The following is a 25,600-nucleotide window of genomic DNA, read 5'->3' as shown; positions in this document are numbered from 1 at the left end:
CAGTACCTGTACGCCGGTGATGACGGAGCACGTCACGTGTTATTGTTTAGAGCAGGAAACTGTCGGTTACGTTTTGAACTGTACGCAGCAGCTGCTGGGACACCTTCTCACTCATTGATGTGTCCCTGCCTCTACTCTGTCCAGCATGACTGTGAGAAGGGCTGCTTCTCCAGTGGAAAGGGAATTTAATCACCAGTATGCGTAGAAGTGGAATAAACAAATCCGACGCGCATCCAGCTGCTGCCGCTGCTAGCTCGCGAGGTAGCTAGCTGCAGTAGCTCACCAGCCTGTGGGGACCGAGCTAACCGTAGCTAGCCAGTCGCTCTCTGGCTAGCTATAGTACACCTCCGAGACGTGGAAGTTGCTTTTTGCGTGTACTTGGCTGCTGAGCCGGCTAGTTGTCTGTTTTTGTGTAACGTAAAGGGATAATATGGAGCTGTTTCAAGCCAAAGACGAGTATATTCTCCAGAGCGGGGACCGAGCTCTGTGGTGCAGCCGAAAAGACGGTACCATGACCGTCAGACCTGGTACGTACTGGATGACAGCTTTCTCTATTGCAGCCGGCCATTTACCTGAAACTACATTTATTAGCTATTAGAGTGAAACAAACAGCACGTATGTATTTTCCTGTCTGGGGTTGACAAACATTATTATACCGGCGGTTTAAGTCACCACGTATCTGAAACACCTCAGCGGTTTAGTCTAATCTCCCACTCGTTATTGTTACCGGTTAATCTCTGAAATGAATCAAACTGTGCTAATTCATCCAACTGCGTCAATTAAACAGGTTGATTATTGTGAACAATAGATGGAAGTTGTTGTCTTCCTAAGTCTTTAAATCCTCGTCCCAGCTTTCATTCTGGGAGTGCCAACACCCAAACTACACTTCAAAGTTCTTGCTTTGCTCTTACGTGACACACTTGAGGCTAAATTTGACTCTTCAGTTCTTCTTAAGACCAAGCAGACACAATTCAGGACTGTAAGAAGGTGAGAAAGAACAGAGCTTATATGTGACATGACTTACGACATAATAACAGATATTACAGTGCAATGAATTATTAGAAAACTACAACACCATTCTGGTGTGTTGTAGTACAGAATACACAGGTTCACAGCAGTAAAGTAGCTCCTGGTATTATACCTGAGGCACATTTCAAAAGTATTGCTGCAGGTCATAGCTGTGACCAAGAATTGGCCATGATTTTGTATCGAATGAAATCCCATGTGGTGTGGGAATTACATATAGTGAAAGAAGTGCTGAACTAAAGGAGAAGTTTCACTACTCATCAGAAGGCAGAGTGTGTTCTCCTCTGTGTCAGCTGAAGTTGTATGGCTGTGCAGCCATCCTGAACAGGTTTTTAGTTGCACCACTGTTTCATTATTTAATTGGAAAAAGGGTTTCCACTCCTCACTGGGTTTCCACTCCACTCTCAAGCACACAGTGAAGTACCTCAATGATACTACATTTTGTGCATTTTGAGTGAAGTTGTGGTGCAATTTTATATTATTTTTACATTTAAAAAAGTTAATTTTTTTTTTGTTCATGTAAGACTTTTCCTTTGGGGCTCTAACACACTGTTCCTCCACACATGGTTTTTTCCCTCTGACTGGTGGAACAGGAAGAGTCATTGTCTGAGGCTGCCTACAGTTAGTGTACTCCACCCATAGCCACACCCCTCACACTTTTCCAATTTCCTCCACTGTTATGTTTAATCCGTCACCAATGCTAAGCATTCCAGTTATTCTTTTAGTTACTGTGTTTGTGCATTGCCACTTCAAACTTGACCTGCTGCTTAACAAATACACTTTCTTCAAGAAAATGGCAGTAGACTGAAGTGTAATAGCTTTACTTTTCATGCAAATGTGAATGAAGAATGACATAATTATTAATACAGATCCAGTGAGACCCCTTAATCTGTCTGTCTTTGCTGCATTTACCCCAGCTGCAATGTCCTCAAAGTCTTTTAAGGGACTGTTTGTTATTTATTAGAGGGGAGGCTCTTAAAATATTTTTTTTTTAAGTAGGGAGTTATGTTTTTTGATTTGGCTTTGGGGAGAGACGTTTAACTTTCAATTGTTGTGTTTTGTATTCTCAGAACCCCAAACCTGCAAGTGGGCTTGAAAGCCATGTTTTCTTTAAATATCTCCAAAATCGCACCAGTTACTATAGCCAGAAACTGTGAAATGGGGTTATTCGTGGTAGAAGGAGGGCCATGCCCCCCTCCCCAAGTAACATAAAGAAAAAAATATAAAGTTGCATCCCAGCACCTACTTTAATAAATAACGCACAGTCCCTAAGTTACAAATGTTTTACGGGGCAATGAAAGCAACATTTAGCATGATAACAGGAAATCAGCAAACCACAGCTATTTTGAGGTGTTTTCTGTTTGGTTAAGCTCTTGTAGTGACTATTTAGTTTTGTCTAACAGAAAGGTGCTCAAACCTTTCAAGAGATTACCTGAGGCCTCAGTAAACAAAGTGGCCTATATGGCTCTATACTTGTATCTGTATTTTTTTTTTTTTTTTACCCTGTCTGCTTATCTAACCTCAAGCATATCTTTCGTTCACCACTGTTGTGATGTTTCATTCGAATGTTTCTGTTTCAGCTACAGACCTGTTGTTAGCTTGGAATCCAGTGTGTTTGGGTTTGGTAGAAGGTGTCATTGGAAAGATACAGCTTCACACAGGTAAGTGGAGAATGAAAACAATTCACCCTCAGCTGTTTTTTTTTCCTTTATTTATTTATTTATTTTTTGCTTTGCACAGAGCACACACATTCTTACCAGTATTTCCCATCTGTGTGCAGTGGATGCTTGAATTACCAAATCATCCGGTGCTAGGCATGTGTCTTACTCACCAGGAATTGTGCGAAAAAATGTGTTAAAGTACTTTGAAGTGTGTGTAGCTATGAAGAGGAGTGAGCTGATGGTGATGATTCAATTGATGATAATTTTGATTTTGTTGACGACTTGTCTCTGTGTGCCTGAAGGTAGGAAGTTTGAGATTATACCCTTCACAAGAAAATATATCAACAACTATATTACTGTGATTACTGTGACTTTCTGATAAAATAACATGGTTTGTATATTTATGTACCAGATGTCTTGTGTTACCTTAATTAAAAATCTGCAGTTACTGGCTGGTGTGCAGCTGCTTTCTTCACACCTTTCAGAATGTGAGGAATTCTGCACCCATGATGCAACTCCCCCTTCTTTTTCTTTCTCCTCTTGGCAGACCTTCCTCTGGGCCTTGTATTAATCCGCCAGAAAGCACTGGTAGGCAATCTACCAGGCAACCACAAAGTCTACAAGATCACCAAGATAGCTGTCATTCCTCTGTCTGATGAAGAGCCTCAGGAGCTTGAGCTGGAGGTGTGTACACTGAAACTGAAATAAGAAAGGAGCAGCAGATTTCATGTGCTTGTGTTTTAATTATTCCACTCAGCCCTCCTGACAGTGACTACAAGAGTGCTTGTGAGAGTCCTAAATTGTAATTTGTGCCCAAAAATACTCTGTATGCGTCACTGTGTGATTCATCTCTGATGGGCTGACAGTGGTGTAAAATAAGTGTTTTTATTACCATTATTAAAAGATGTGTTTATTCTCACCCAGTCATGTAGAGTTAAAATAATTACAGACATTTGATCACTGTAACAGATCACAGAGGAAGTTGAATGTTGCTAAGATTTCAGTCTTTCAGGGAGGCTTCTTGGATGGTGAGACGGAATATTTTCAAGTGAGTAAAAACAGAGGAGGAGGATCGCTGCTGGATAGGCTTTTAGACCCCGTCTTGTTGTACAATGTGCCTGTACTGCAGAATAATCACTCCCTTTGTGCCTAGAAGTCCTATAGAGCAATTAAGCTGTTAGATTGTTTAGAAAAATGAGAAATATGAACAGTGGTTCCCAACCTTTTTCCTTAACCCTCTGAGACCCGTTGGGTTGCTGGTGATCCCGGCCGACATTCCTGCCTTTATGAAACTAGAAGACCTAATGCATCCAGTGGTAAAAAACATGTCATGTTAGCTTCTCAGGAAGGAGGCTAAATCATGATCCAAAGTAAGGCAAAATTTTGGAGAAGGAAAAATGGCATGGCCATTTTATAGAGGTCCTGTGACCTCTCACCTCGAGATAACAGAATGTAAATGTGTTCTATGGGTACCAATGAGTCATCGCTTTACAGACATGCACACTGCATTACTAGTCCCATGCAGTTTTCGGCAAAAACCATGCAGTTTTTTTTTTACCTGCAGTATAAATTTACTAAATAAGACAATTTTTCTGACTTTTCTAATGCAGGATGAGGTTTTTCAGCAGAGAGTGAAGGCTCTGTCAGTAAAGCTTGTGTTCAGGTCTTCAATTTGCCCTCATCTTGTGAGATTTATTTTTTTAGTTTATATCTTATATAATAATCTAAAGGTAAAAACACTGTTTTATTTAGTGTTCTTCAAGGAATAAAATCCAGAGATGAAGGCCTACTATATTTTCTTTTTCTTTTTCTTTTTTTTAACCCCTTAGAGGGCCTTGCGACTCCCCCCCCATGCAGCTTGGGTGACCCTTTATGGGGGTTCGAAACCCCCTGGTTGGGAACCAGTGATATAGAGTACTGTTTTCTTTTTTGTTTCGTTTTTGGGTGTTTGTAGTTAGTAGTAATACAGTCTTTGTTCATTTGTTGTTTTAATTTGGTACCAGTTTCACTTATAATATCTTCACCAAATTGACTTTTTCTCTAACTCTCTGAACATGACTACCGTGTGTATGTATTTGCATACATCTGATGGAGGATCTTCTTTTGCAGCTTTGCAAGAAGCATCACTTTGGAATCGACAAACCAGAGAAACTGGCGCAGTCTCCAGACGAGTCAAAGTTCTTGATGAAAACCTTCAGCCAGATCAAATCTAATGTAGCTGTACCCATCAAGAAAAAGGTATTTTTTTGTTGTCCACTTAACGAAAATGTATTCTGTCATCCGCAGACCGACACTCTACTTTTACTGTCTTTGGGGCTCTTAAAGGTTCTTGATTTTCCTTTCTTTGCTTTTCAACTTACTGCTCTTTTCTATCCACACACCCAATCCAGTATTCCCCTGCCTTCCAGGTCAAGGAAAACAAAGAAAAGGAACGCTTGGAGAGGCGCCTTCTGGATGAATTGTACAAGATATTCATGGACTCAGATTCCTTTTACTACAGCATGACCTACGACCTGACAAACAGTGTGCAACGCCAGGGAGACTCGGATAAGTCCGGCTTACCCCTATGGAAACAGGTGCGAAGAGAAACACATCTCACAGCTTGTTGGGTTTCTTGCCTGTATTTACCTTTGTTTTTTTCTTACATATTTATATAGAAACAACCCTTTACATGTGACTGACCGTGACCTTTATTCTTTGTGAAAGGTGGATGACCGTTTCTTCTGGAACAAACACATGATCCAAGACCTCATTGACCTTCAGGTAAATTATTTTTCCACAGAAATGTGAAGTGGCGCAGTTCCTTTTGTATTTCCTCATTTAAAAAATTTAATAATTGCCCCTTTCCTCTACATTCAATTCTCTGACAACTGCTGTTTCTCTGTTGCTGTTTCTCTTTATAACTGTCAGCTCAAAGAACATAGCTGGCTCTGCTGTGTAAGCGGCAGTTGTATGTGCTGATAATTACCAGAGCTTTATCAGTACAGTATGAAAATACTCAGTGAATGGGAAGGGCGAACAGCTCTGAGTTAGGAAAGATTAGTGCAAAGTCCTTCCTTATCAACCTAAAAACAGCCATTTAATCTCCTTGTCCTGATGTTATTTTTAACTCTTTGAATGCTCCAGGTGCCAGAGGTGGACTTTTGGGTGATTCCAATCATCCAGGGCTTTGTACAGGTGGAGGAACTGGTGGTGAACTACAACGAGACATCTGATGAAGACAGGAGCAGCCCTGAGACCCCACCACAGGAGGTCACCTGCGTTGATGACATCCATCCTCGCTTCACTGTGGCCCTGATCTCGAGACGTAGCCGCCACCGCGCAGGTAGAGCAACGAGAAAGATCATGCCTGAACTCTGATTCAGCCCAAATATATAGGTTATGATGTGTAATGAGGGCTGACTGTTGCAACCCCAAACTATGTTTGTATTTTAATAACTTTGCAGACAGTTTATCATTTATAGTCTTCAAGTGAAGCATGATCTGTGATATTAATAATCTGAATAGTGCTGATGCATTCTCCTTGCCCAAAGGGATGCGGTACAAACGCAGAGGAGTGGATACCGATGGCCATGTGGCTAACTATGTGGAGACAGAGCAGTTGATCCACGTGCACAGCCACACTCTGTCCTTTGTGCAGACTCGTGGCTCCGTGCCCGTCTTCTGGAGCCAGGCGGGGTACCGCTACAATCCCCGGCCACGCTTAGAGAAAGGTCAGCAGAAATACATTATCTCGCATACAGTCCTACAGAGGGGGCTTTTAAGACACTTTGTTCAAGTGTAGTGGGCCTTGCACCTCATTTTTCGTAGTGGTACTTGAACAAAGACATGTCTTCCAGTACCGCTGTTTTCTTTGGGTTTTACACATCTGTCCACTGTATTTTGAGAAATGTCATACACGTCAACAAAATATTTGTTAGTCATTGGTCCTTGCTGCACTTGACTGCAAAATTAGAAAATATTGTATATTAAAAATAGGAATTGCAGATTGGATGTGGGGAATTTGCCATGTCTTCAGGTGAATTACAAGCTTTCTGAAGGAAACAGCACTTCTGTCTCCAAGGTTACAATGATGTAAAGGTTTACAGACTAGACCTCTTGGCGTCTTTAGCCAAATTTGATTATATGCAAATCATTTGTATGCATGTTTTTTCCGTTTCAGAAGAAAAAGAGACCATGTCTTACTTTTCTGCTCACTTTGAAGAACAGCTTAAACTCTACAAGAAGCAGGTGGGTTTGCTTTGCCAGAGCATATTCTTGGGTGTGTGCTTTGCACAGTTATTGACCACTTGCATCCAAACACTAATGGTAGTAGTTAAGATTGTACAAATAAAGGTGTTGCTGTTGGCTTGCAAAGAGACAGATGATGCTGCAATGTAGCAGTATTGTTATGAAAGATGTTGAAGAGCTAAACTATTGGCCTTTTAGAGATTTTAAACTTTAACTTCGTCAACCTTGTCCATGTCAGAGGTGCCCCTAAAAGCACCACTGTCCTTTCTCTAACATTAAAAATCTCAGTGTTTCCACAGGAAAGGCTTAGAGGGGCACAAGTTATACACAAGTCTAAATGACCACACTCTTAATTGTCTTCTTCAGGTCATCATTAACTTAGTGGACCAAAGTGGACGGGAGAAGATAATTGGCGACGCATATCTGAAGCAAGTCCTGCTTTACAACAACCCAAACCTCACATACGTTTCATTCGACTTTCACGAGCACTGGTAAGAGAAACACTTTCCTCAGCAACTTGTTCAAGAACGTTGTCATCCTATTTTATACTAAGCTGCATTTACTTCCCCTTTATGCTTCCTATATCCTGTTTCTCAGCCGAGGAATGAAGTTTGAGAATGTGCAAATACTGACAGATGCGATCTCTGACATCATAACTGACATGAAGTGGGCCTGGTAAGTGTCAGTTTCAAAGAAATGCTGATAACATCAAATTTTAGGGCATGATTTGTTTAGTTAGAAAACACCAATGAACCACAAGTTGACTATAGTGCTAGTTAGTATTCCTGTTCTTTGGGGCTATAAGATTTTAATCCTGTGAATGTATCCTTCTCTGTCAGGGTGGATCAGGCCGGAGTCATCTGCAAGCAGGAGGGAATCTTTAGAGTCAACTGTATGGACTGTCTCGACAGGACCAATGTGGTCCAGGCTGCTGTTGCTCGGGCGGTGATGGAACAGCAGGTGAGATCTGGTTCTTGTCTGGATCCAGGCAGAGAACCTTTAAATAAATGTCTCGCAGCGCATGACATTTGTTTTATGCTATAAACTGTAGGCGCTGCCTTCTAAATATAACTTATTATGCTCCCATATAAGTGACCTTTTAGACTAGAAATTATGTTGGTTCTTATGAAACTCATGTCCAACTGCTCAGAGTCCTCAGTACCCATAAAATAAAACTTCATTCTCCCAGCAGCCCATCAACTATGTAAGGAATAGCAATAATCAAATAGATATTCTGTAAAAATACACATTTAACGACTTGCTTTTAATTAATATGCATCTATTATATATTATAATAATGCAAGTATTAGCAATGCAGAATAATTAAAATCATTACATGTAATCTTCACTGACATATTTCACATGCCTGCTTTCTAAAACAGGGATTGCAGAGTGCTTTACAAAAGTTGTAAGCGCGATTCTGCAGATCCTCACGAATCCTTGTTTCTGTTAGTTTGTAGGCTGTTTGCTTACAACAGATTACTGACATCTGCATATATTTGCTCATCAGATCGCACACATATGGCAGATCTTTAATGCTTATACAGAAAAGATAGCAGAACAGATTTTTAGCACACACCAACACAGCCACAGTGTTGTCCCCCAAAATATGTTAAACTTTCTGAAAATCCAGCTACCCCATTCATCTAGGATTGCATTTAATAAGCAAATACAAGTGTAAATTGATCTAAATAAATGTGTAAATAAATAAAGGCAGGACTTTTCTACTGATTAAATGTAAATTAAAACAGAGACATTGCCACATAGTCACATTTTGTATTTCTACTGTGTTCTTGCAGCTGAAAAAACTGGGTGTGATGCCTCCAGAGCAGCCACTGCCTCTCAAATGCTACAGGATTTATCAGATCATGTGGGCCAACAATGGAGACACCATCAGCAGACAGTATGCAGGCACAGCAGCGCTCAAGGTAACATAATTGTCTTTGCACACACGTTCACATCCGAGTCAGTGTTTGCTTAAACAAACTGTAGTGAAGTGTGACACCGTCAAAAGTGGTTAGTTTGAGACACGCTTTCTCAAACAGTAGGATGCATAAATCAACAAAGTATTTCAGTGGATTAAACACAGGGCAAATATGGAACAAGCCTTTTAGATTTAAAACAGGCTGAAATTACAGAGGGTCAAAAATCAAAGGTATATCAAAATGCATGTTAACAGACCTTATGATCTTTTTTAGGGAGACTTCACCAGGACGGGGGAGAGGAAACTAGCTGGTGTAATGAAGGATGGTGTTAACTCAGCCAACCGCTACTATCTAAACCGCTTCAGGGATGCTTACAGACAAGCAGTCATTGGTATGGAAAAACAGACACATATTATAGCTGTATATATAAATTTGTAGCCATGTGGCCTCGAAATCTGTCCTTGATTAACTGTTTTGAATCCTCTGCCTTTCCCTGCAGACCTGATGATGGGTCTGCCAGTGACGGAGGACCTGTACTCCATTTTCAGTAAAGAGAAGGAGCATGAAGAGAAAGAGAAAGAGAGCCAGAGGGGAGCGCAGGAGCAGGTCAGCCTCCTGCTGCAGACTTACATGCAGCTTTTACTGCCGGATGATGAGAAGTTTCATGGAGGTTGGGCCCTCATCAATTGTGACATGAGGTCAGTGGCTAGCTGCCCAGTCTTTTGTACTATTTGTACTGTTTCTAGTAGTTTCTGAGGTGCTTTTTTCACGACAACATTGTCTCATTATCCACCAGCCTTGTTGATGCAACCAACAAAGACGTGGACGTGCTGCTGCTTCTGTCTGACAAAGCCTATTACATTGCTTAGTGAGTCTGACTTAGAATTCACAAACATTTTATTTTAGATATTGTCTTTATTGATTCATTTATGATTGCATTTATGTCCTTGTAGCTACGATGAAGAAGCAGATAAAGTGAACCAGTACCAGCGCCTCAATTTGGAGGGTTTGGAAAAGATTGAAATTGGTAAGAAGTTAGAGTCAAAAGAGAAGTGAGGGTTCTCATACACTCACTGAGTCACACCACACTTCCTAAAACTGTGCTTAACAGTTTCTCAGTAACCTTTCAGCAATATCTCTGCTCGTGATTCATGCAAGAAAAGCAAATCTCTGAAAAATGGAAGTTAAAAGTTGTTTTCTCTCTTGCAGGTCCAGAGCCTACTTTGTTTGGGAAGCCAAAGTACTGCTGTATGCGTTTGCATTACAGGAGTGAGGAGACGAGCGGATACTTTCACACACTGAGGGCAGCAACACGAAATCCTGAGGATGACGGAAAAGGTAGGATGTAATTCTTCAAATTCTTTAGACGGCGTGAAAAGGAGACGTTTAGATCATAAACTCTATATACTGATTTATATTGTGACATATTCCAGACACATTACAATGCATAGCTGAGATGCTTCGCATAACTAAACAAGCCACAGGGCTGGACCTGCTAGTGGTTGAAAAGAGGCTGGAGAGGTGAGTACAAAGCATTTGTACTCCTAAACATTTGCAGCCATCATGGAATGAATTCAACTTTTTCTCAATGACACAAGCTGTGGGTGGAGCACTTATTTTGTATCTGTGTTCCAGGCGGCAGAGTAAACCTCATGAGGATATAATGGGCATTCAGAACAAACCAGCTGACCAAGTCCAGGGCAGCTCTGGTCTTGCACAGGGCAAAAGTTTCCTCCTCAACAAATTCTCCTCTCTCAATCAAAAAGTGAAACAGACCAAGACAAACGTAAACATAGGCCCCTTCAAGCCGCTCGGGAGGCTGGGCAACTTCTCTAAGCCTGACGTAAAAGTCAATTTCTTAAAGCCAACTATGCACGTCAACCTGTGGAAGTCGGACAGCAGCTTGGAGACATCAGATAACCCCAGTGCAGGAGCCCTGAAAGATCTCTGTGATGGGCACTCTGAAATCTCAGACGACTCTGACTCCTATAATTCAGACCCAGAGCACCCGTGCTCTGGTTCTTTAGAAAACGTGGACTATGTGCTGCCCAGCTGCGGCATTGTAGCATCAAACCCACGACTGGGGAGCCGCTCCCAGTCTATTGGCAGCGTGGAGCTAAATATCCCCTCTGTTATCCGGGTTACTGGCTGTGATGGGAAGCAGGACAGCCCCTCTCAAGTCAGTGATGACAAGTCCCCAGGGGCTGCCTCGGTGGCTGAAGAAGCCATTCTGATTGACTTTGGTACTCCCATTGATGCCTACTGCCACCAGTTTGTCCACGATGCACAGACCCAACCTGTTGAGGTGTTTGGAGAGCTGCCACCAGCCACTGTCCCCCTACTCAACCCTGTGGTGCCTGTGCAGAATAAGACCCCAGCAGACTCAGACAAGCAGCCAAGCTCCGAGCTGCAGCATGAGCCCCAGCTCCCCAGGCCGTCCCAGCTAGATGTTGACTCCACTACCTCCTCTTCCAACCTTCTTTTCGTCCAGAAGCCCAGCTCCGCAGCCTCGGGAAGCTCTCAGAGGAGTCTGGGTTCACAGATCGAGGGCAGCCTTGGCCCGTCACCTGCCGACAGCAACGGCAGCCGAGTTGTGTCCCCCTTTGCCAAGATCAAGAGCTCCATGGTCCAGGTGGCAAGCCTCACGCAGGCGGGACTCACCCAGGGCATCAACTTTGCTGTGGCGAAGGTACAGAAGAGCCCAGAGCCAGATACAGTCAACGAAGTCCAAGAGAGCGAGCTGAAGGCAATGTTTACACAGTGCCAGACCAGGATCATTCAGATCTAGTGCTTTCCTTGTAGCAGGATTTTGTAGTCGTCCATCGTGTTAAAAAAAAAAAAAAACTTCCTGTATGGTAGCAGTAGCAAAAGCTTGCACACAGCGCCTCTACTCGGCCAAGAAATGCGCTCTTGGATTTGCCCTTTAGTTAAACTTGCCCATTTTAGTCATGACTGTACAGAACTTAGAGATATAAACCTAAGCCCAGTATGACAGTGACCATGTTTACATGCACATAATTTCTGATATTAGGGACTTTTAGCTGATATTCCTTTAGCTGTGCAGCCATGCACAATGTCAGGTATTTAATCATCAATTATTGTCAGATTCCTTCACTATTCATGGCAATAATGGTGATGTCATGACATTTCTGATGTAAGTGTCTTAGAATACCAGTACTGAGTAAAAGCTGCAGCGTTTAGTCAATTAATTGATTGATCAATTGTAAAAAAAATAGTTGGCAATTCATTTTCTTTCAATCGATAAAATGCCTCAGTAATTATTTCAAGCAAAAAAGTCCAACATTTACTGGTTCTAGCTTCTTAAATGTAAGAATTTGCTGCTTTTCTTTGATATCTATGATGGTAAATGAACAGCCTTTGGGATTTTGGACTGTTAGACATTTTAGGCTCTGGGAAATTGTAAAGAGCATTTTCCAATGTAATTTTTTAATCAATACTTAAAAAATTGAGGAATATCTATAATCAGCAGTTGCAGCTCCGGTTCTGAATACTTATCAAATGGCACCTGGTCAATTTTTAGGTATTTGGGGAGTCTGTGGTAATTCCCATGTCCAATTTAATCAGAACAGTTAATTTGATGTAATTAGTTTATATACATTAGAACTGTAAATCACTCCAGAAACATTGCTACTGTTGAAGTAGGACTGCAAGAATTGAGAAAAAAAAATCCCAACCCATACTGCAATTTTTTCACAGATATTACGATTGCAATATGAGTAGTGTGTTTAGTGGTAATGGTAATTTTTGCATTTAAAAAAAAAAAAAAGGATTATGATTTTTGCTGGGGTCTGTACCAAATAAGCATGTTTCCGTAAGTCTGGAATATGATCTTTGTAATGGCACAGTGCTTTATTTATAAAGGCATGAAGTGACACCTTTTATCAAAATATTGCTGCTCCAGTGATTTGGATATTCCACATGGCCACATAGCAATTCCGATAATATTTTTGATTAAATATGCAGCCCTCCGTAGATGAAAATTGTTCTGTAAGTACAGTTTTCAAATTCTAAGGATATTCTTATTATTACCTCAAGAGAAAATTTGCAAAACATGAGAAAATATTTAGGTTTTCAAGGTGTTTTAGACTAATGTACTTCCAGAGTGGTATGCAGAGTTGTTTTGTGCATGTAAACATGTCACTGTCTTTTATCAAATATGTTACTTTACCCACAGTGCTTGCATGTGAGGTTAACGGTAACTGATCTAGACATGGCAGGTAAACATTAGTTGTATGTTCAAAAAAACCAACTCCAACTTTATCGTGTACTGTACGTCACCCTGTATGTGCAGGTCACTTATTGGCGTTCGTGATACAGACCTCGTAATAACCTTAAGTTTGTAACAGTTGTTGTATAATCCGACCAAAATATCTTTTTGTGATTCCCGAAGGACAATTTCCGTGTTAACTACTACCCTTTGTATAGCTGTCAGAAACTAGCCAGACGACATACTGTACGTAGTTATCCTATGTAATATCAATGTTGTCAAGTGTAACTTAGAAGATAAACCATTATAGAAGCGATGACTACACAAGACCTTTAATAAGAGTAACCTGGTTGTTGATATGTACAGTGAGTATATTGTATGTTTATCTGTCCCCTGAGTAGAGCCTTCCCTTAAGCTTTTTGTATTGATAGCAGGGTGGCATCTTAATATGTTCAAAGAGGTATGAGCATTATATTTTGAAAGGAAAGCCCAGTACTGTCATTGTCAACCAAGAATAACCAGAAAACTACTGGTTGGAGTTGTTTTTGATAGATTAATGTAATGAACTATTCTGCTAATGGTTGTACTAATTTACTATGAGGGTGTGTTTGAGTCCTCGGCCAGCGTTGTACATTGACGTTGCATGTTCGACAAAGACATGAGAGTAGCATATAGTAGGTGTATATGCAATTGCACCCATCCAATTATTAGAAACACTGATGCTTTTATGCACTCCCCAAACTGAAAGCATATTTGCCTTAACAGGGAATTGAAGTGGGATTATATATATCAGGTATTTATGGCAAAATCTACCTTTTTAAGTCCATCCTTACATGTTACATTTGGTGTACTGTATAAAAGATCATGTTCAGGGTTACTGTGTATCATCACACTTTATCTTGGGACATTTCACCAGCGGCATATATACATTCTCCATGGAAACCAGCAGGTTTTGGTCTATGTGCTATACAGTTATTAGTAAATTTGTGTGTTAGAGCGTCCCTGTTGCTGCTGCTGGTATTTAGGAGTGCTCGCCTCAGAGCCCTGGTCATATTTATGTGTTATAAAGCAGTAAACATTGTTATATTGTACTTATTTTTCCGTTAACCTCCAGAAGTGAGGTTTTGCTTCATGAGTCATCCGTTACACTTTGCAGTTGTTTTCATTCAGTACAAAAATGTCTCATTTGACCTTGTTACAGTCCTCCAGTAGAAATTATAATAGCCACTGCGTCACACTGCTTTGTATATCTGTGTCTAGCAATGATAAATAATAATCTAGTTTGCCTTGAGTTGAAATATCCCAAGATAAACAGTCACACGTTCATTTTTTGTGTTATATTTGCCTGTTTTCTGCATTCAGCTTGCTCACCAGCAGATACGATTTGGGATACTTGTATATTGTGTTAAGTGAGATTGTAGCCTTGGCTGCTTTGCGGGTGCTACATTATAGTTATTGAACCTGCTGATAGTGTGTGGTGCTGCCAAAGCTTTAAGGTAATAGCTGTAATGCAACGTTTTAATGCAGAGGGTATAAGGTGTTTTTTTTTAACCTCCTGCAGGATTGCAAACACTGGAGCAGTTGTCAAGCAGAGCAGAAGCTCATTCTGTCATATAGTGGCTGTGTTAAGCTAAAAGGAACAGTCATCCTTAACATTCCCGGTAGAGACCACAGTGCTTGGGTGTCTGGTTTTTATATGCAAAAGCTGGCAGTTGAATTTGATCCTGTTATATGCTGGGTGAGATTTTTCTCCTTTCCTTTTGTTTTCACAAGTGCTTTTGCAACCACCTCTTCATCTTTTGTCTGTGGTTGTCCTCCCCTCCCATTAGGACCCCCTGATCATGACAAGTTATCATGTGACTCGAGGTCTGTTTGATTCTATTTGATTTGCACTGTTTAAGCACATTTTCTAGACTTCACACCATTTCATCTGGATGTCTGTGGTCATATCTTTCCTCCTTACCAACTGACTGTTGTCATTGTTTTCCACGGTGTACTGAGATTGTATTGTATATTAAAGTATCCTATTTATTCTTATCCTCTTTGGGGCGTGTTACTTGATAATAAAGTGCACTGTACACTTTTTGTCTAAGAAGATATTCCATTGGAATAAAAAATATGAGTGTGCAAGTGTTGCATGAGGTTTATTTTGAAAGCCATGAACAGGAAGTCTCCATGCCAGCATATCAAACAGCTCTTTATATGCTGGCAACTAGCTCAGTGTATACTTACTCAACAGAGAATGCATTATTAGAAAACTTTGCAACTTAATTTGGTAAAAAAAAAAAGAAAAAGAAAGTTGAACACGATGTGTACTATGACATATGAAAAACATCTTTATTACAAACTTTTTTTAGGTATCAAAATGAAAAACAAAGGCCATCCGTTTTCTCTCCGTGTGATCACGGCTCGTTGCCGTTGACACATTTGTGCTGCTCCATCCGGCTTGTCCGCAGCATCTCGATGTGTTTGGCTCTCAGCCAGTTGTCTCTGGACAGTGAAGTCTGTCCCAGGCTCAGAGACAGCAACCTGCAGACAGTCACAGTTGTCAGACACATTAAAGTTACAGTATTAAATAACTTTTTTTATTTTGGTTGTATTAACCCACAAAGCGATCGTCACCCTTCTTATGTCATAACTGGCATTTCAGTTGTTGGTCATAACGGCTTATTGTTGTTTAACACTTTGCATTTCAAAGAAGGCTTTGCAGGCTGTTGTTATTCTCACTAGATAAAAAGGAAAGTCATGCCAAGTAAAGGAGCTTATATAAACTTAATCACAGCCCACCTCGCCACAACAAGCATCCTGTGGAGGTCCTCTGCAGATATGCTCTGGGGGTCATCCTTCCTCATGTCCACAAAGTCTTCCTCGACTGACTGAGGACACAAAAAAAAAGACGAGCAGTTAAAGGACAATCGAAGGGTGAAATACATGGGGCACAGAAGCAATGTGTTTATCTGCTACACAGACTGTCTTTGCAATGTGTTTGCTGCCAGCTTCACTGTGTGCATATTAAGTTTTGCCAATACTGCAGTTGGTTACGCAGGATTTGGAAGCAGAGGCTATGTTAAAGGTCTAGTGTGTGGAATTTAGCTGTGAGGATACAGAACCGAAACTTTTCCCATGTGCCGAACGTGTAACGGAACTACGATGTGAAACCACGAATGGCCTTATGTAGTGCCAGTGTCCGTGAGTTCTGGGCTGCTGCAGAAACAACATGGCAAACTTCATGGAAGCACACCAGCTCTGTATGGAGATATAAACTGGTCATTTTAGGATGACAAAAACTACAATTTTTAGTTTCAGGTGAGTATACCCTAATGATTACATAGTTGTGGATACTGTATTCCCTTTCTGCCAATATATCTCCCTAAATCCTTCCAACTGGACCTTTAACTGCTACTGAATTATTTAACCGGATCATTTTAACCGCAGGATGCATTGATCTGTTAATTTATTTTAATGAGAAAAGTAAAAACACCCACAAAGTTGCTCTGCTGTATTGCTTTGCCTCTGGTACATGAGGTATTTATTTTATTTTAAACAGATTGTGCTCGTTTTTCCACATAGTTCCATGTAGTTTTACCAGCTGAAGGGCTTTATAGCTGCTTGTAGAGAAAAAAAAAGATGATTTCTGTAAAATTTAGTTGAGCTACACCATGGTAGCGCGAAAACCGTGGTCACTATTTGCTACTGGCATGAATCCGTGCCCCGTGTTTTTTTGCCGTCATGCACACAGACGATAACAGACTGCTCATTAAACAGACACACAGGGCTGCTGGGTACATGAAGGAACAACTGACCTGCAAGCAGCAAGTCCCAAAGTATTATACTTTTGTCATTTTGTGACTGCTGCTCTTTCATCCAGGGTTCTCAAACCTCATCACTTATTCATTTGCAACTCATCTCAGGCTGAAGATGACAGCATGTCTCACCTTTGTCACTTCATCAGAGATGCTGTAGTCTAGCAGCCGAGCCACGCTCAGGTACATTCTGAACTTGTTCAGCTGTGACGAAGCCTGCGGGTGCATGTGGATACTGCTGAGATACTCCTCCATGTGAGGTGGGCTGACCTGAGACTGTAGGTGGACCTGGCAGTCTGACTGTAAAGTTACAGAGAAACACAAATATTGACACTGAGCCAGACAGAAAGTTTGTGAAAAGAAAAGCTTTATGCATCTTAAGTTTTTGTGGTGTTGCCAAGCAAAAGTTAAGGACTGCCTGCGGTGTGTTCGCCTAGTTTGGCGTATTTTCAAAACGTAATAGCCCGCCAGACAGTAGTAAAGCCGCGGCGAGCTGACTGTGAAGCCCTCGATCAGCTCAACCCTCCAGCTACTCATCAGCCGATAATTGTTCAATGTAAACACAGCCACGCACTTCTGACTTCTAATCAACCCTGGGAGTTGTTTACAGCGCGCTGCCCTTCACTGCTGGACTAATAGATGGCCGAGCCTGACGCCTCTCCCAGAATTGTTCCTGTGGCACACAGCTGCCGCCATGGCAACCCATTAGACCAACACACAGGAATAGCACACAGCACATTCCACGGGCTGTTCGCAACAGAGTGAGACCCGAGCTAAAGCCGCCGGCTGGAGCGGTTGCTGAGGCCAACCAATGGCAGCTGAGATGACAGCGTGACGCCGTCTGGAAACAACCTCCAGCATCAGACACGGCTCGTCTCATGAGAGGCTCAAGGAAACCTAACCCCTCCCAGGCCATGCCGGGGGAGGGTGGGTTGGGATCAGGGGTGGGTAGGGGTGAGTTTTCGTCCTGTGGTTGCACGCCTCATCCCTCTTTGTCCTCACCGGCAGCAGCGAGCGGCCCTCTGACACGATGAGCACGTTAATATTGCAGGGGAATTCCATCTGGTGGTAGTTAAAGTCATAATCAACCTTCTGCCACGAGATCAGGTTTCCCAGGGCCGTGACGTTACGCACACCTACGCAACAAAAACAAACACACACAGAAAAAGATGCAACCTGCTTAGTGTCAGTCAAACCATACTAACAGCCTGCAGCGGGAGCATTAACCGCAGCGCTTGTCCTCTCAGTGTCGTCCCCTCCTGGTTTCTAGAGGCCTCACCTGTTGTGTCCAGTTGTCCCTGCTCCAGCTTGGTTTCATCCAGGAAGAGGGAAGTGTTTCTGGCCAGCTGCAGGGCTCCACTCACTAGCCGGTTGGCCACGTAGTCCTTCTTTGGCACAAACCGCATCTGGTTCATGTTCTCGAGGCTCATACCCAGATAGTACGACTGCAAGGGGGAGCAGGAACTTGAATTACACATTACACATTATACATAAAGTAAACAAACCCAGCACTAGTGGCAGTTGCTTGGAGTGACAAAGTTTACTCACAGAAGGCACAAGCTGCTGGATGATCTGATAGAGGCGTTCAGTGTAGGAGGCGACAGCAGGACAGCCACTCAGGTTTAAGGTGAACTTGCCCAGTGGGAGAACATCCCGTCTGGTGTACCTGCAGGAAAATCATCAACATTGTGAAATTAATAAGCTCCCCTGGCACAAAGCCACGAAACAAAGACAGAAAAGTTTCAGCCTAAACCCAAAAATACGGTAGTGGTTGATTTCCAAATGCACTCATAAAGCATTAGCATTATTTTTCAATTAGGATACATTATGGGCTATTTCAATTCACTCTGATGAACAAAAATCTTGCCAAACAAATCTCCTAATAATAGAAATTACAATAAGTGCTATAACAGACTTTTTTCATTTGAAAAAAAAAAAAAAATTTAGTTTTCAAGAATGTTGAAAGCATATCAATAACTATGGCGATGCTTCCAAAGCCATTGTATATGTATATTTTGTACTGTTTTTGTCATCATTACTCAGAATATCCTCAATTTCTTAAGTATCTTCATAAAACATTATGTTGAAAACCTCCTGAGATAAATTCTGTGAACATAACCACTAAAATGCATTATAAGCTTTTCGTATCATTAGAAAATCAAAGCAGAACAGATTTTCCCATTTAAATGTGTTTGCCCTTTTGATAGTCTAGTGACACTCAAATCCACTGTCCACTCCACTGGATGGATATTTCTTTTTTTAAATTTTGAGTAAGAGCTATAAATCTTTCATGTGATTTTTTGAAAAGTAATATACCATCTCGTGTTTATTTTAAAAAAGGCTTCCTCTTTGCCTCAGTCGTCCATGCTTGTTAAAAAAGGCTCCACAGCAGTACACTTTAGATGGTGTGAAACACTGTGATTGGCTTATGACAGTAATCATAGATCTAGAAATACTGGAGAAGATATGCCCATTGGAACGGACGGGGGGATCTGAACGGGTTAAACATTACAGACACTTACACGTTAGAAATGAGATGCAGGATGAGGTACTCAGCAGCCAGGGCGTCTCCCAGAAGGATGTGAGTGAAGTATGTGAGCAGCTCGGCCCTGACGGCAGCCATCTCGCTCAGGGTCGAAGATAAAACTGAGGAGGAAGCACAAAGACTGGAAACAAGTCCCCACGGCTACAAGTGTGTGCGCTATAAAGCTTTACATTCGCTGAATTAAATACTCGTCCTGGAAAGCTTTAAAACACAGATGAACTTCGACATAATGGCCCCTTTTTTCTGCTTCCCCACACAGCTGGAGGGCAACATGATAATGTGACCGTAACTACGATGTGTGTGTTTGTTTGTTTGTTTGTTTAAAAAGGGCTTTTTAAATAGCTGGATTCTGTGTGGCACACAGAAAGCACCAAAAGGCAAGACAGAAAGATACATCTGATCTGGGATGCTACTACTGATTATTTTCTAGTGTTATCACAATTAACATGTTAGTTTTTGTGAATACTTTAAAAGATTTAACACGATAAAATAAATAAAAATTAACACAGCCGGGTTTTGTTTACTTCCCGTGGCAGCTGTCCTACAGGACAATGTGTGCTGTCAAACTGAGCCATCCAGGCTAAAGATGGATGAGGACAATGACAAAGTCAGGCTGAATGTTTCCCTTCAAATAGTTGCCTGACAGATTTTTGGAGCAAAAGTAATCTACATGTTTTGCAAAGCTGAATTTAATTTGTAGTCATTCATATTTGACATTACCCCAAAGTAAAACACCATACAGAAACTACAGGACTTTACCAATCTACAATACAGCAGTGTAGTATTTGTGGGCCGATACTGGCACCTGTGAGAGAGAAGGTAACTATGCTTTGGCTAAACGGGTAGCTAAAAACTGATCCAATGACCTGATGCAGTTTTCGTGGGAATGCAGCTAGTTTTATCTAAAGTAGGTTAGGAAACACAAAAATTAGAGAACCATTATCAAAAAAAAAAAAACCACAGCATTCTGATTTTATATGAAGTTATGAATGTTTCAACACTTGAATGTCTGGAGCTCTGCTGCTCCATCTGTGCCCAAAGTATGCTCTGTGCTCCGAGAATGTGGTGCTCCAAGTAACCAAAGGTATATATATACTGAGAGTGCTCTGTGTGTGGGCCAGTTTGTGCCACAGTGTGCTCTGACGCTCAGTGACTATTTAAGAACACACCCAATGTGTACGTGTGTGTGTGTCAAAGAGAGAAGGAGTGGGGCAAAGTTCCAAAAATAGAAAATCAATTTGTGGCGTCAAATGCTGATATGGCGTTCTGCTCTCTCAGGGGATCACTGGACTTGTGAGAGTAATGAAACCTACTTAGGTGTCACAGCGCACTTTACTGATAAAGAACCGAATCTGCAATCATTTGCACAAACTGGGAGAGAATCTGTATTAAATACAAAAAAACATGCCATTAAACTGCATTAAAATATACTGCCTCTGTGCTGATTCTAAATTAATTCTGTGATTTTACATTACAGTCTTAAGGAAAAAAAAGCAAATTGTGCAACTAATTTGTTGTTCGAATGGGCCGACAGCCCTATTTTTTTCATTAATGACCGATTTTTCCTTTTAGTTAATTAATCAATTTATCCATTAAATGTTATGCACCAATCAAACGTCTATTGTTGTTGTATCTGACCAACAGTTAAAAAGTACCAAGAGGTGTTACACTGATATAAAACAGAGAAAGGAGGCAAAGTTTAAGACTGTAAGAAGCAGGAACCTGCTTTTGTTTTGCATATTTGCTTGAAAAGTTACATTTTATCTTGAGAGACTTGTCTATAAGCCATCATATCTTTTAAGCAGTAACTTTAACGGGTCTGTATTTTTATATGTAGAGCTAAATGCTCATTATGTACATATAACAGCGTCATCACAGTATGTAACATTGCAACAACCTGCACTGTGTGTAATACAGCATGCTAAGGCACGGAGCTCATTGGATAGATTAATAAGGATTTTGACTTCGATTGTTTTTGTAATGTTTGCAGCAGTGCTGCTGGATTCTTATCAGGCTTTTGGTGTAAGAAAGGAGAACAAGTAAGGAATATTTAGAGGATTTTTGCCCCCTTCTGTGTGCTCAAAAGTCGAAATGTGTTCGTCTGTGTTTACAAAAAGACTGAGGTTTTGCAGAAGCACCACTGATAATATTTATTATGAAAGCCTGTTATATCTGATTTTGGGTTTGCGGCAGTAATCTACTCAAAGGAGTTTTAATGTTCTACTAAAAACTGTTTTTTCATGACACATTTGAACACTGATCTGTTTTGCTGAGCTGACAGCATTTGCTTCCACAAGAGGAAGACTGTATCTTCCTCTTGTGGTGTGAAAAACACGCTTGCAGTTCTAAAAGTAACATGCACAACACGTGTCAAAAACAACAGCATGTTATGCAAATCAGATGAATTGCACCTGGGCTTGTTCACACGTGTGTAATAAATGTGTTGATCCAAAATGTGCCACTGATGGAAATTTGCTGCAGGCTTGGTAAACAAATGAGTATATCTCCTCTGACAGCGAGGCTGCTTAGGGTTTGGAAACAGCAACACTGGTGTAGTGAAATAACCCCCTACTCAAAAAAATGAGGGTGAAATATTCATGATTACTGGCATTTACAGTCATACAAACACACACACACACACACACACACACACACAGAGTGTAAAAAGGAAACTGTTATTTGTCCTTACAGGCGCTGTTGTCCTCCAGTGTGGCGGAGGGCAGCAGGGGGTTGTTGTGTGGCATTGGCCTGGCGTAGAGCATGTGGAGGCGAGGAACAAGCGAGGCTGGCGGGCTGTGCACTCTCTGCTCCTCCGCCGTCTCCATGCACTCTGCGGGGTCCAGGAGGGCCGAGGAGACGTCTCTGTGAGGACACGCCAACAATGAGCAGGAGGCACACAGATCAGCAGCGGAGGGAAATTAAACTGAATTCTGTGACCTACTTCTCGTCAGCCAGAGCGCTGAGAGCGGGGCTGACGGAGAGGATCCCGAAGACCTCTAGCGTGTCGTTGAGTTTGAAGCTGTCCCAGTCCTCGTACACCTGCCAACAAAACGCACCTTTTAGTCTGCTGATAATAGCCTTTAAGATCACCTCTTAGAACAAACTTTTTGGCGAGTGATCAATCACTCCGCAGGCAATAAAAAGAGAGACAAGAGAACCCGCTAACACACCTTGACGAGGCAGGAGGGGCCTTTCTCTCCTGGTAGGGGGAAGTTGAGGTCGAGATGGGAGGCAGACGCCGTCTGGCTGGAGGGAGCCTCTGTCTCCTGCCGCTTACAGTCGCCATTGCCGTGCTGTTCTGTGGGACTCTGAGGACCTGCAGCGAGAAGAGGAGCACGCTGGAGACTGATGCAGGCAATTTGGCATCAAAGTTCACAAGAGCAAGTTCTGCTTGGAAACTTTAAGCCAAAGTGGAACATATTAAACACTCCTCCTGATGCCATAGTTTTTTTCTCTATATTTTGATTATGACAAATCTAAAAATAGGATTCCTTGTGTTATTATTATTCTAATGTTTTGTTGTCCGCACTAAAACTTCAATAGGTTTAAAAGGAAAGGTAAGTTCTTCTTCAGTCAGGACCCAGTCCAAAACAGCATTCACCTCTGTTCCTCTACATGTGGATTTAATTCTATCCCCAAATACTGAATGGCCTTTGGAAACCATTTAAAATTGAAGGTAGATAGTAGGTTATGGTAACAAGTTTGAGATAGCGGCAAAGCTTCCGACTAATTAACACAGTAACCAGACTATGCATTTGTTTTTTTTTCCCACTGTACAGAAATCTCACCCAAGTGTGTATAAACCAAACCGTGACTTTGTGTACCGTTACACCCCTACATACCGGTATGCGGCTCCCTCTGCTTCTGCGGCTGCGTGTCCATGTCGTCCATGTCGTCATCTTCCTCGTAGCTGCGTTTCTGTCTCGTCGGTGCATACGAGGTGGAAGGAAGCACTCTGGCTTGGCTGGAGCCGGCATAACTGTGCGACAGAGTTAAGGAAAAAAAAAAACTAGACAGCAGTGCTCAAAAATAGAAAGAATATGTGATAAAAATCCTGTCTGAGGAGCACTTCCACTCATAACGTGGACAAGATGAGGATATCTCTTTCACCCAGGGATTTTCTCCAGGGATTGGCACACAGTAGAAAGTTTGTCTCTCCGCAGTCACAATGTTTTTGGAGTTAATATCCACCTGGTGATAAAACATGTGTAGCTGTTAGTGAAGCTGAAGCTGAATTTAGGCATTTATGGATCTCTTGAGTGATTTAGCGCTGTGGGACTTACTCCATATTCTGTCACATCTTTGTACTTCCCGCATCGCAGCACCTGGTAATAGTCAAACAGTAAAATAAGATGATAATGTGATGATGCTGAACACATTATAGATGCAAAAACATGCACAGGACACATGAGAGGGCAGAGGGCTGCAAAGAAAGTGCTTACTTTAGCGTTTGTAGATGGATCAACCGTCTCATAAACTCCCATGTAGAACTCCGGATCGAACATGTCTTGAATTAAGCAACGAAACTTCACCAGGCTGTTGGGCTTCAGGTAGTGCAGAGGGACATCGTTCAAAGACGGGACCTGCACCAAAATGAAGGCGGATATTGTTCACAAGCACTAACACAGACTGTGATGTTGACATTTACAGGCGTCTTTTGCATCTCTGTGGAATTTAAATGCTGAAAGGATACAAGAGTTGCATTACCCAGGTATGAGCGTCCTTCTCTTTCAGATGATCTTTAAAGAATTCAACTGCTTTCGCCTCCCATCCAGAGTCTGGACTGTTCTGGGAAGCAGCTAAAATAATCAATAAGAGCATAATGTGAATAATCATCTGGAGGAACATAAATTGGTCATTATAACAGAAAACATTGGCTTTGAGAATCTAAATGATTATTTTTCATTTAGTTTACTAAAGATAGAGGACACTTGCATGAGATGCATTAAAATAGCCACATTTCTGTAATCATGTAAGTAGCGTTTTTGTGATTTTTATGCCTGTGACTGTCAAATTTGCAACAGAATTAAACTATAATATATAATATATTAGAGCTGCAACACATAGTTGCTTGATTGTTAATCAACCAGTCAGTCGAAAGAAAATAATCTCACAATATCTTGATAATTGATTAATCGTTGCAGTCATTTTTCAAGCAAAAGTGTCAAACATTTGCTGGCTCTAGCTTCTTAAATGTGATGAGGAGTCTGGGTTTTGGACTGTTGGTTGGACAGAAGAAGCAATTTAAAGACATCACTTTGAGCTCACGGAAATTGCAATGACCATTTTTCACTTTTTTTTTTGAACTGTTAAGAAATTAAAGCTTTAGAGGGTTTTACCCTTCAACTGGCTGTTATAAAACTAGAAATCATTGTCCGTTTTATATAAATGAGAGAATAATTCATGTATAAAGGGCATATGTATCAAGTACTATATACATTATGAATATAAATTACTGCTTGAATTGGATAGTGAAACTATGTGTTTTTAAATCAATGACAGGTACCAGCTCTTGTTACTGATGAATAAACGGAGCTGGACTGAAAATCAGTCATACCTTGACAAATTTTGCACCAAAGTACCAAATTTTACAACTTCTGAGGCTGTGTTTAGGACATAAATGCCACATATATGTATATCCACACCAGTTCGGTGCATTCAGAGAAGTTAAGACAACTTTAAGGCACTTTAGGGGCCCCTGAATGCCTCATGTTGTGGGTTTGATATAATTTGGATGTGCACAGGTCATCAGATCAAACTGCACACCCAGCACTTTGTGACTGAAAAAAACGGTGCGGGTACAAACTGCAACAAAGCAACTGGCAATTAAAACCCAAATATTAATAACTTATTCAGTATTTATGATGGATACGAAACGATAGGTATGGTAGCATGGTGATTAGCATGGTAGGTAGCCATAAAGCTAACTAGCTAGGTTCACGCGTTAACGTTAGCTGTCAAAGAGTGAAGTTCCGGTGTGTCTCTTACCAAACATCCCTTCAACAACACCGAGAGGGTTGTTAATCCAGTCATGAGTTGAAGGCATCATGAGCCACTGACAAACGTCTGATGAGTTTAAAATATTGAGTAAAGTCTCTGTGAAAACACTATTTTGTTGACTTTCGGCACACACAGGATGGCAGAAGTGAGGGCGGGAAATTTGCGTCACCAGTCGAAGAGCG

General features: G+C 41.4%; 2 protein-coding genes across 3 annotated transcripts; one reads left to right on the top strand and one right to left on the bottom strand.

The window, feature by feature from the left end:
* The first annotated feature begins 70 nt into the window (after window positions 1-70).
* Window positions 71-15,107, top strand: inpp5f (inositol polyphosphate-5-phosphatase F). Of its 2 annotated transcripts, none has more exons than XM_042501663.1 (20): window positions 71-527; window positions 2,607-2,687; window positions 3,235-3,371; window positions 4,797-4,925; window positions 5,096-5,263; window positions 5,394-5,450; window positions 5,814-6,012; window positions 6,221-6,400; window positions 6,850-6,917; window positions 7,284-7,408; window positions 7,515-7,592; window positions 7,757-7,877; window positions 8,717-8,845; window positions 9,116-9,233; window positions 9,342-9,540; window positions 9,639-9,710; window positions 9,796-9,869; window positions 10,052-10,180; window positions 10,276-10,363; window positions 10,478-15,107. In XM_042501663.1, the coding sequence occupies exons 1-20, from the start codon at window positions 431-433 to the stop codon at window positions 11,628-11,630; spliced, it is 3,402 nt and encodes a 1,133-aa protein (XP_042357597.1). In that variant the 5' UTR covers window positions 71-430; the 3' UTR covers window positions 11,631-15,107. The 2 variants fall into 2 exon arrangements, with proteins under 2 accessions (XP_042357597.1, XP_042357596.1); XM_042501662.1 differs by having other exon boundaries at window positions 5,078-5,263.
* Window positions 15,108-15,195: 88 nt separating this feature from the next.
* Window positions 15,196-25,565, bottom strand: LOC121954279 (minichromosome maintenance complex binding protein). Its single transcript, XM_042501664.1, has 16 exons — window positions 25,407-25,565; window positions 24,126-24,217; window positions 23,861-24,001; window positions 23,702-23,743; window positions 23,520-23,609; window positions 23,261-23,399; window positions 22,589-22,734; window positions 22,360-22,457; window positions 22,108-22,280; window positions 19,396-19,519; window positions 18,422-18,539; window positions 18,153-18,318; window positions 17,876-18,009; window positions 17,006-17,173; window positions 15,858-15,946; window positions 15,196-15,599 (listed from the first exon to the last, which is right to left on the bottom strand). The coding sequence occupies exons 1-16, from the start codon at window positions 25,465-25,467 to the stop codon at window positions 15,473-15,475; spliced, it is 1,908 nt and encodes a 635-aa protein (XP_042357598.1). The 5' UTR covers window positions 25,468-25,565; the 3' UTR covers window positions 15,196-15,472.
* Between the last annotated feature and the right edge of the window lie 35 nt (window positions 25,566-25,600).

This window comes from Plectropomus leopardus, chromosome 15 (assembly GCF_008729295.1).
Source record: "Plectropomus leopardus isolate mb chromosome 15, YSFRI_Pleo_2.0, whole genome shotgun sequence".
NCBI lineage: Eukaryota > Metazoa > Chordata > Actinopteri > Perciformes > Serranidae > Plectropomus > Plectropomus leopardus.
This window is presented reverse-complemented; position numbering and strand designations above follow the sequence as displayed.

Excerpts from the sequence above, each read along its gene's own strand:
- inpp5f (XM_042501662.1), top strand. The coding sequence starts at position 431 with ATGGAGCTGTTTCAAGCCAAAGACGAGTATATTCTCCAGAGCGGGGAC. Across the intron at positions 3,372-4,796 it reads CTCAGGAGCTTGAGCTGGAG|CTTTGCAAGAAGCATCACTT; the intron begins GTGTGTACACTG and ends CTTCTTTTGCAG. Across the intron at positions 9,234-9,341 it reads TTACAGACAAGCAGTCATTG|ACCTGATGATGGGTCTGCCA; the intron begins GTATGGAAAAAC and ends CTTTCCCTGCAG.
- LOC121954279 (XM_042501664.1), bottom strand. The coding sequence starts at position 25,467 with ATGATGCCTTCAACTCATGACTGGATTAACAACCCTCTCGGTGTTGTT. Across the intron at positions 19,520-22,107 it reads ACTGGAGGACAACAGCGCCT|TTTTATCTTCGACCCTGAGC; the intron begins GTAAGGACAAAT and ends CTTCCTCCTCAG. Across the intron at positions 18,540-19,395 it reads CTGCATCTCATTTCTAACGT|GTACACCAGACGGGATGTTC; the intron begins GTAAGTGTCTGT and ends ATTTTCCTGCAG.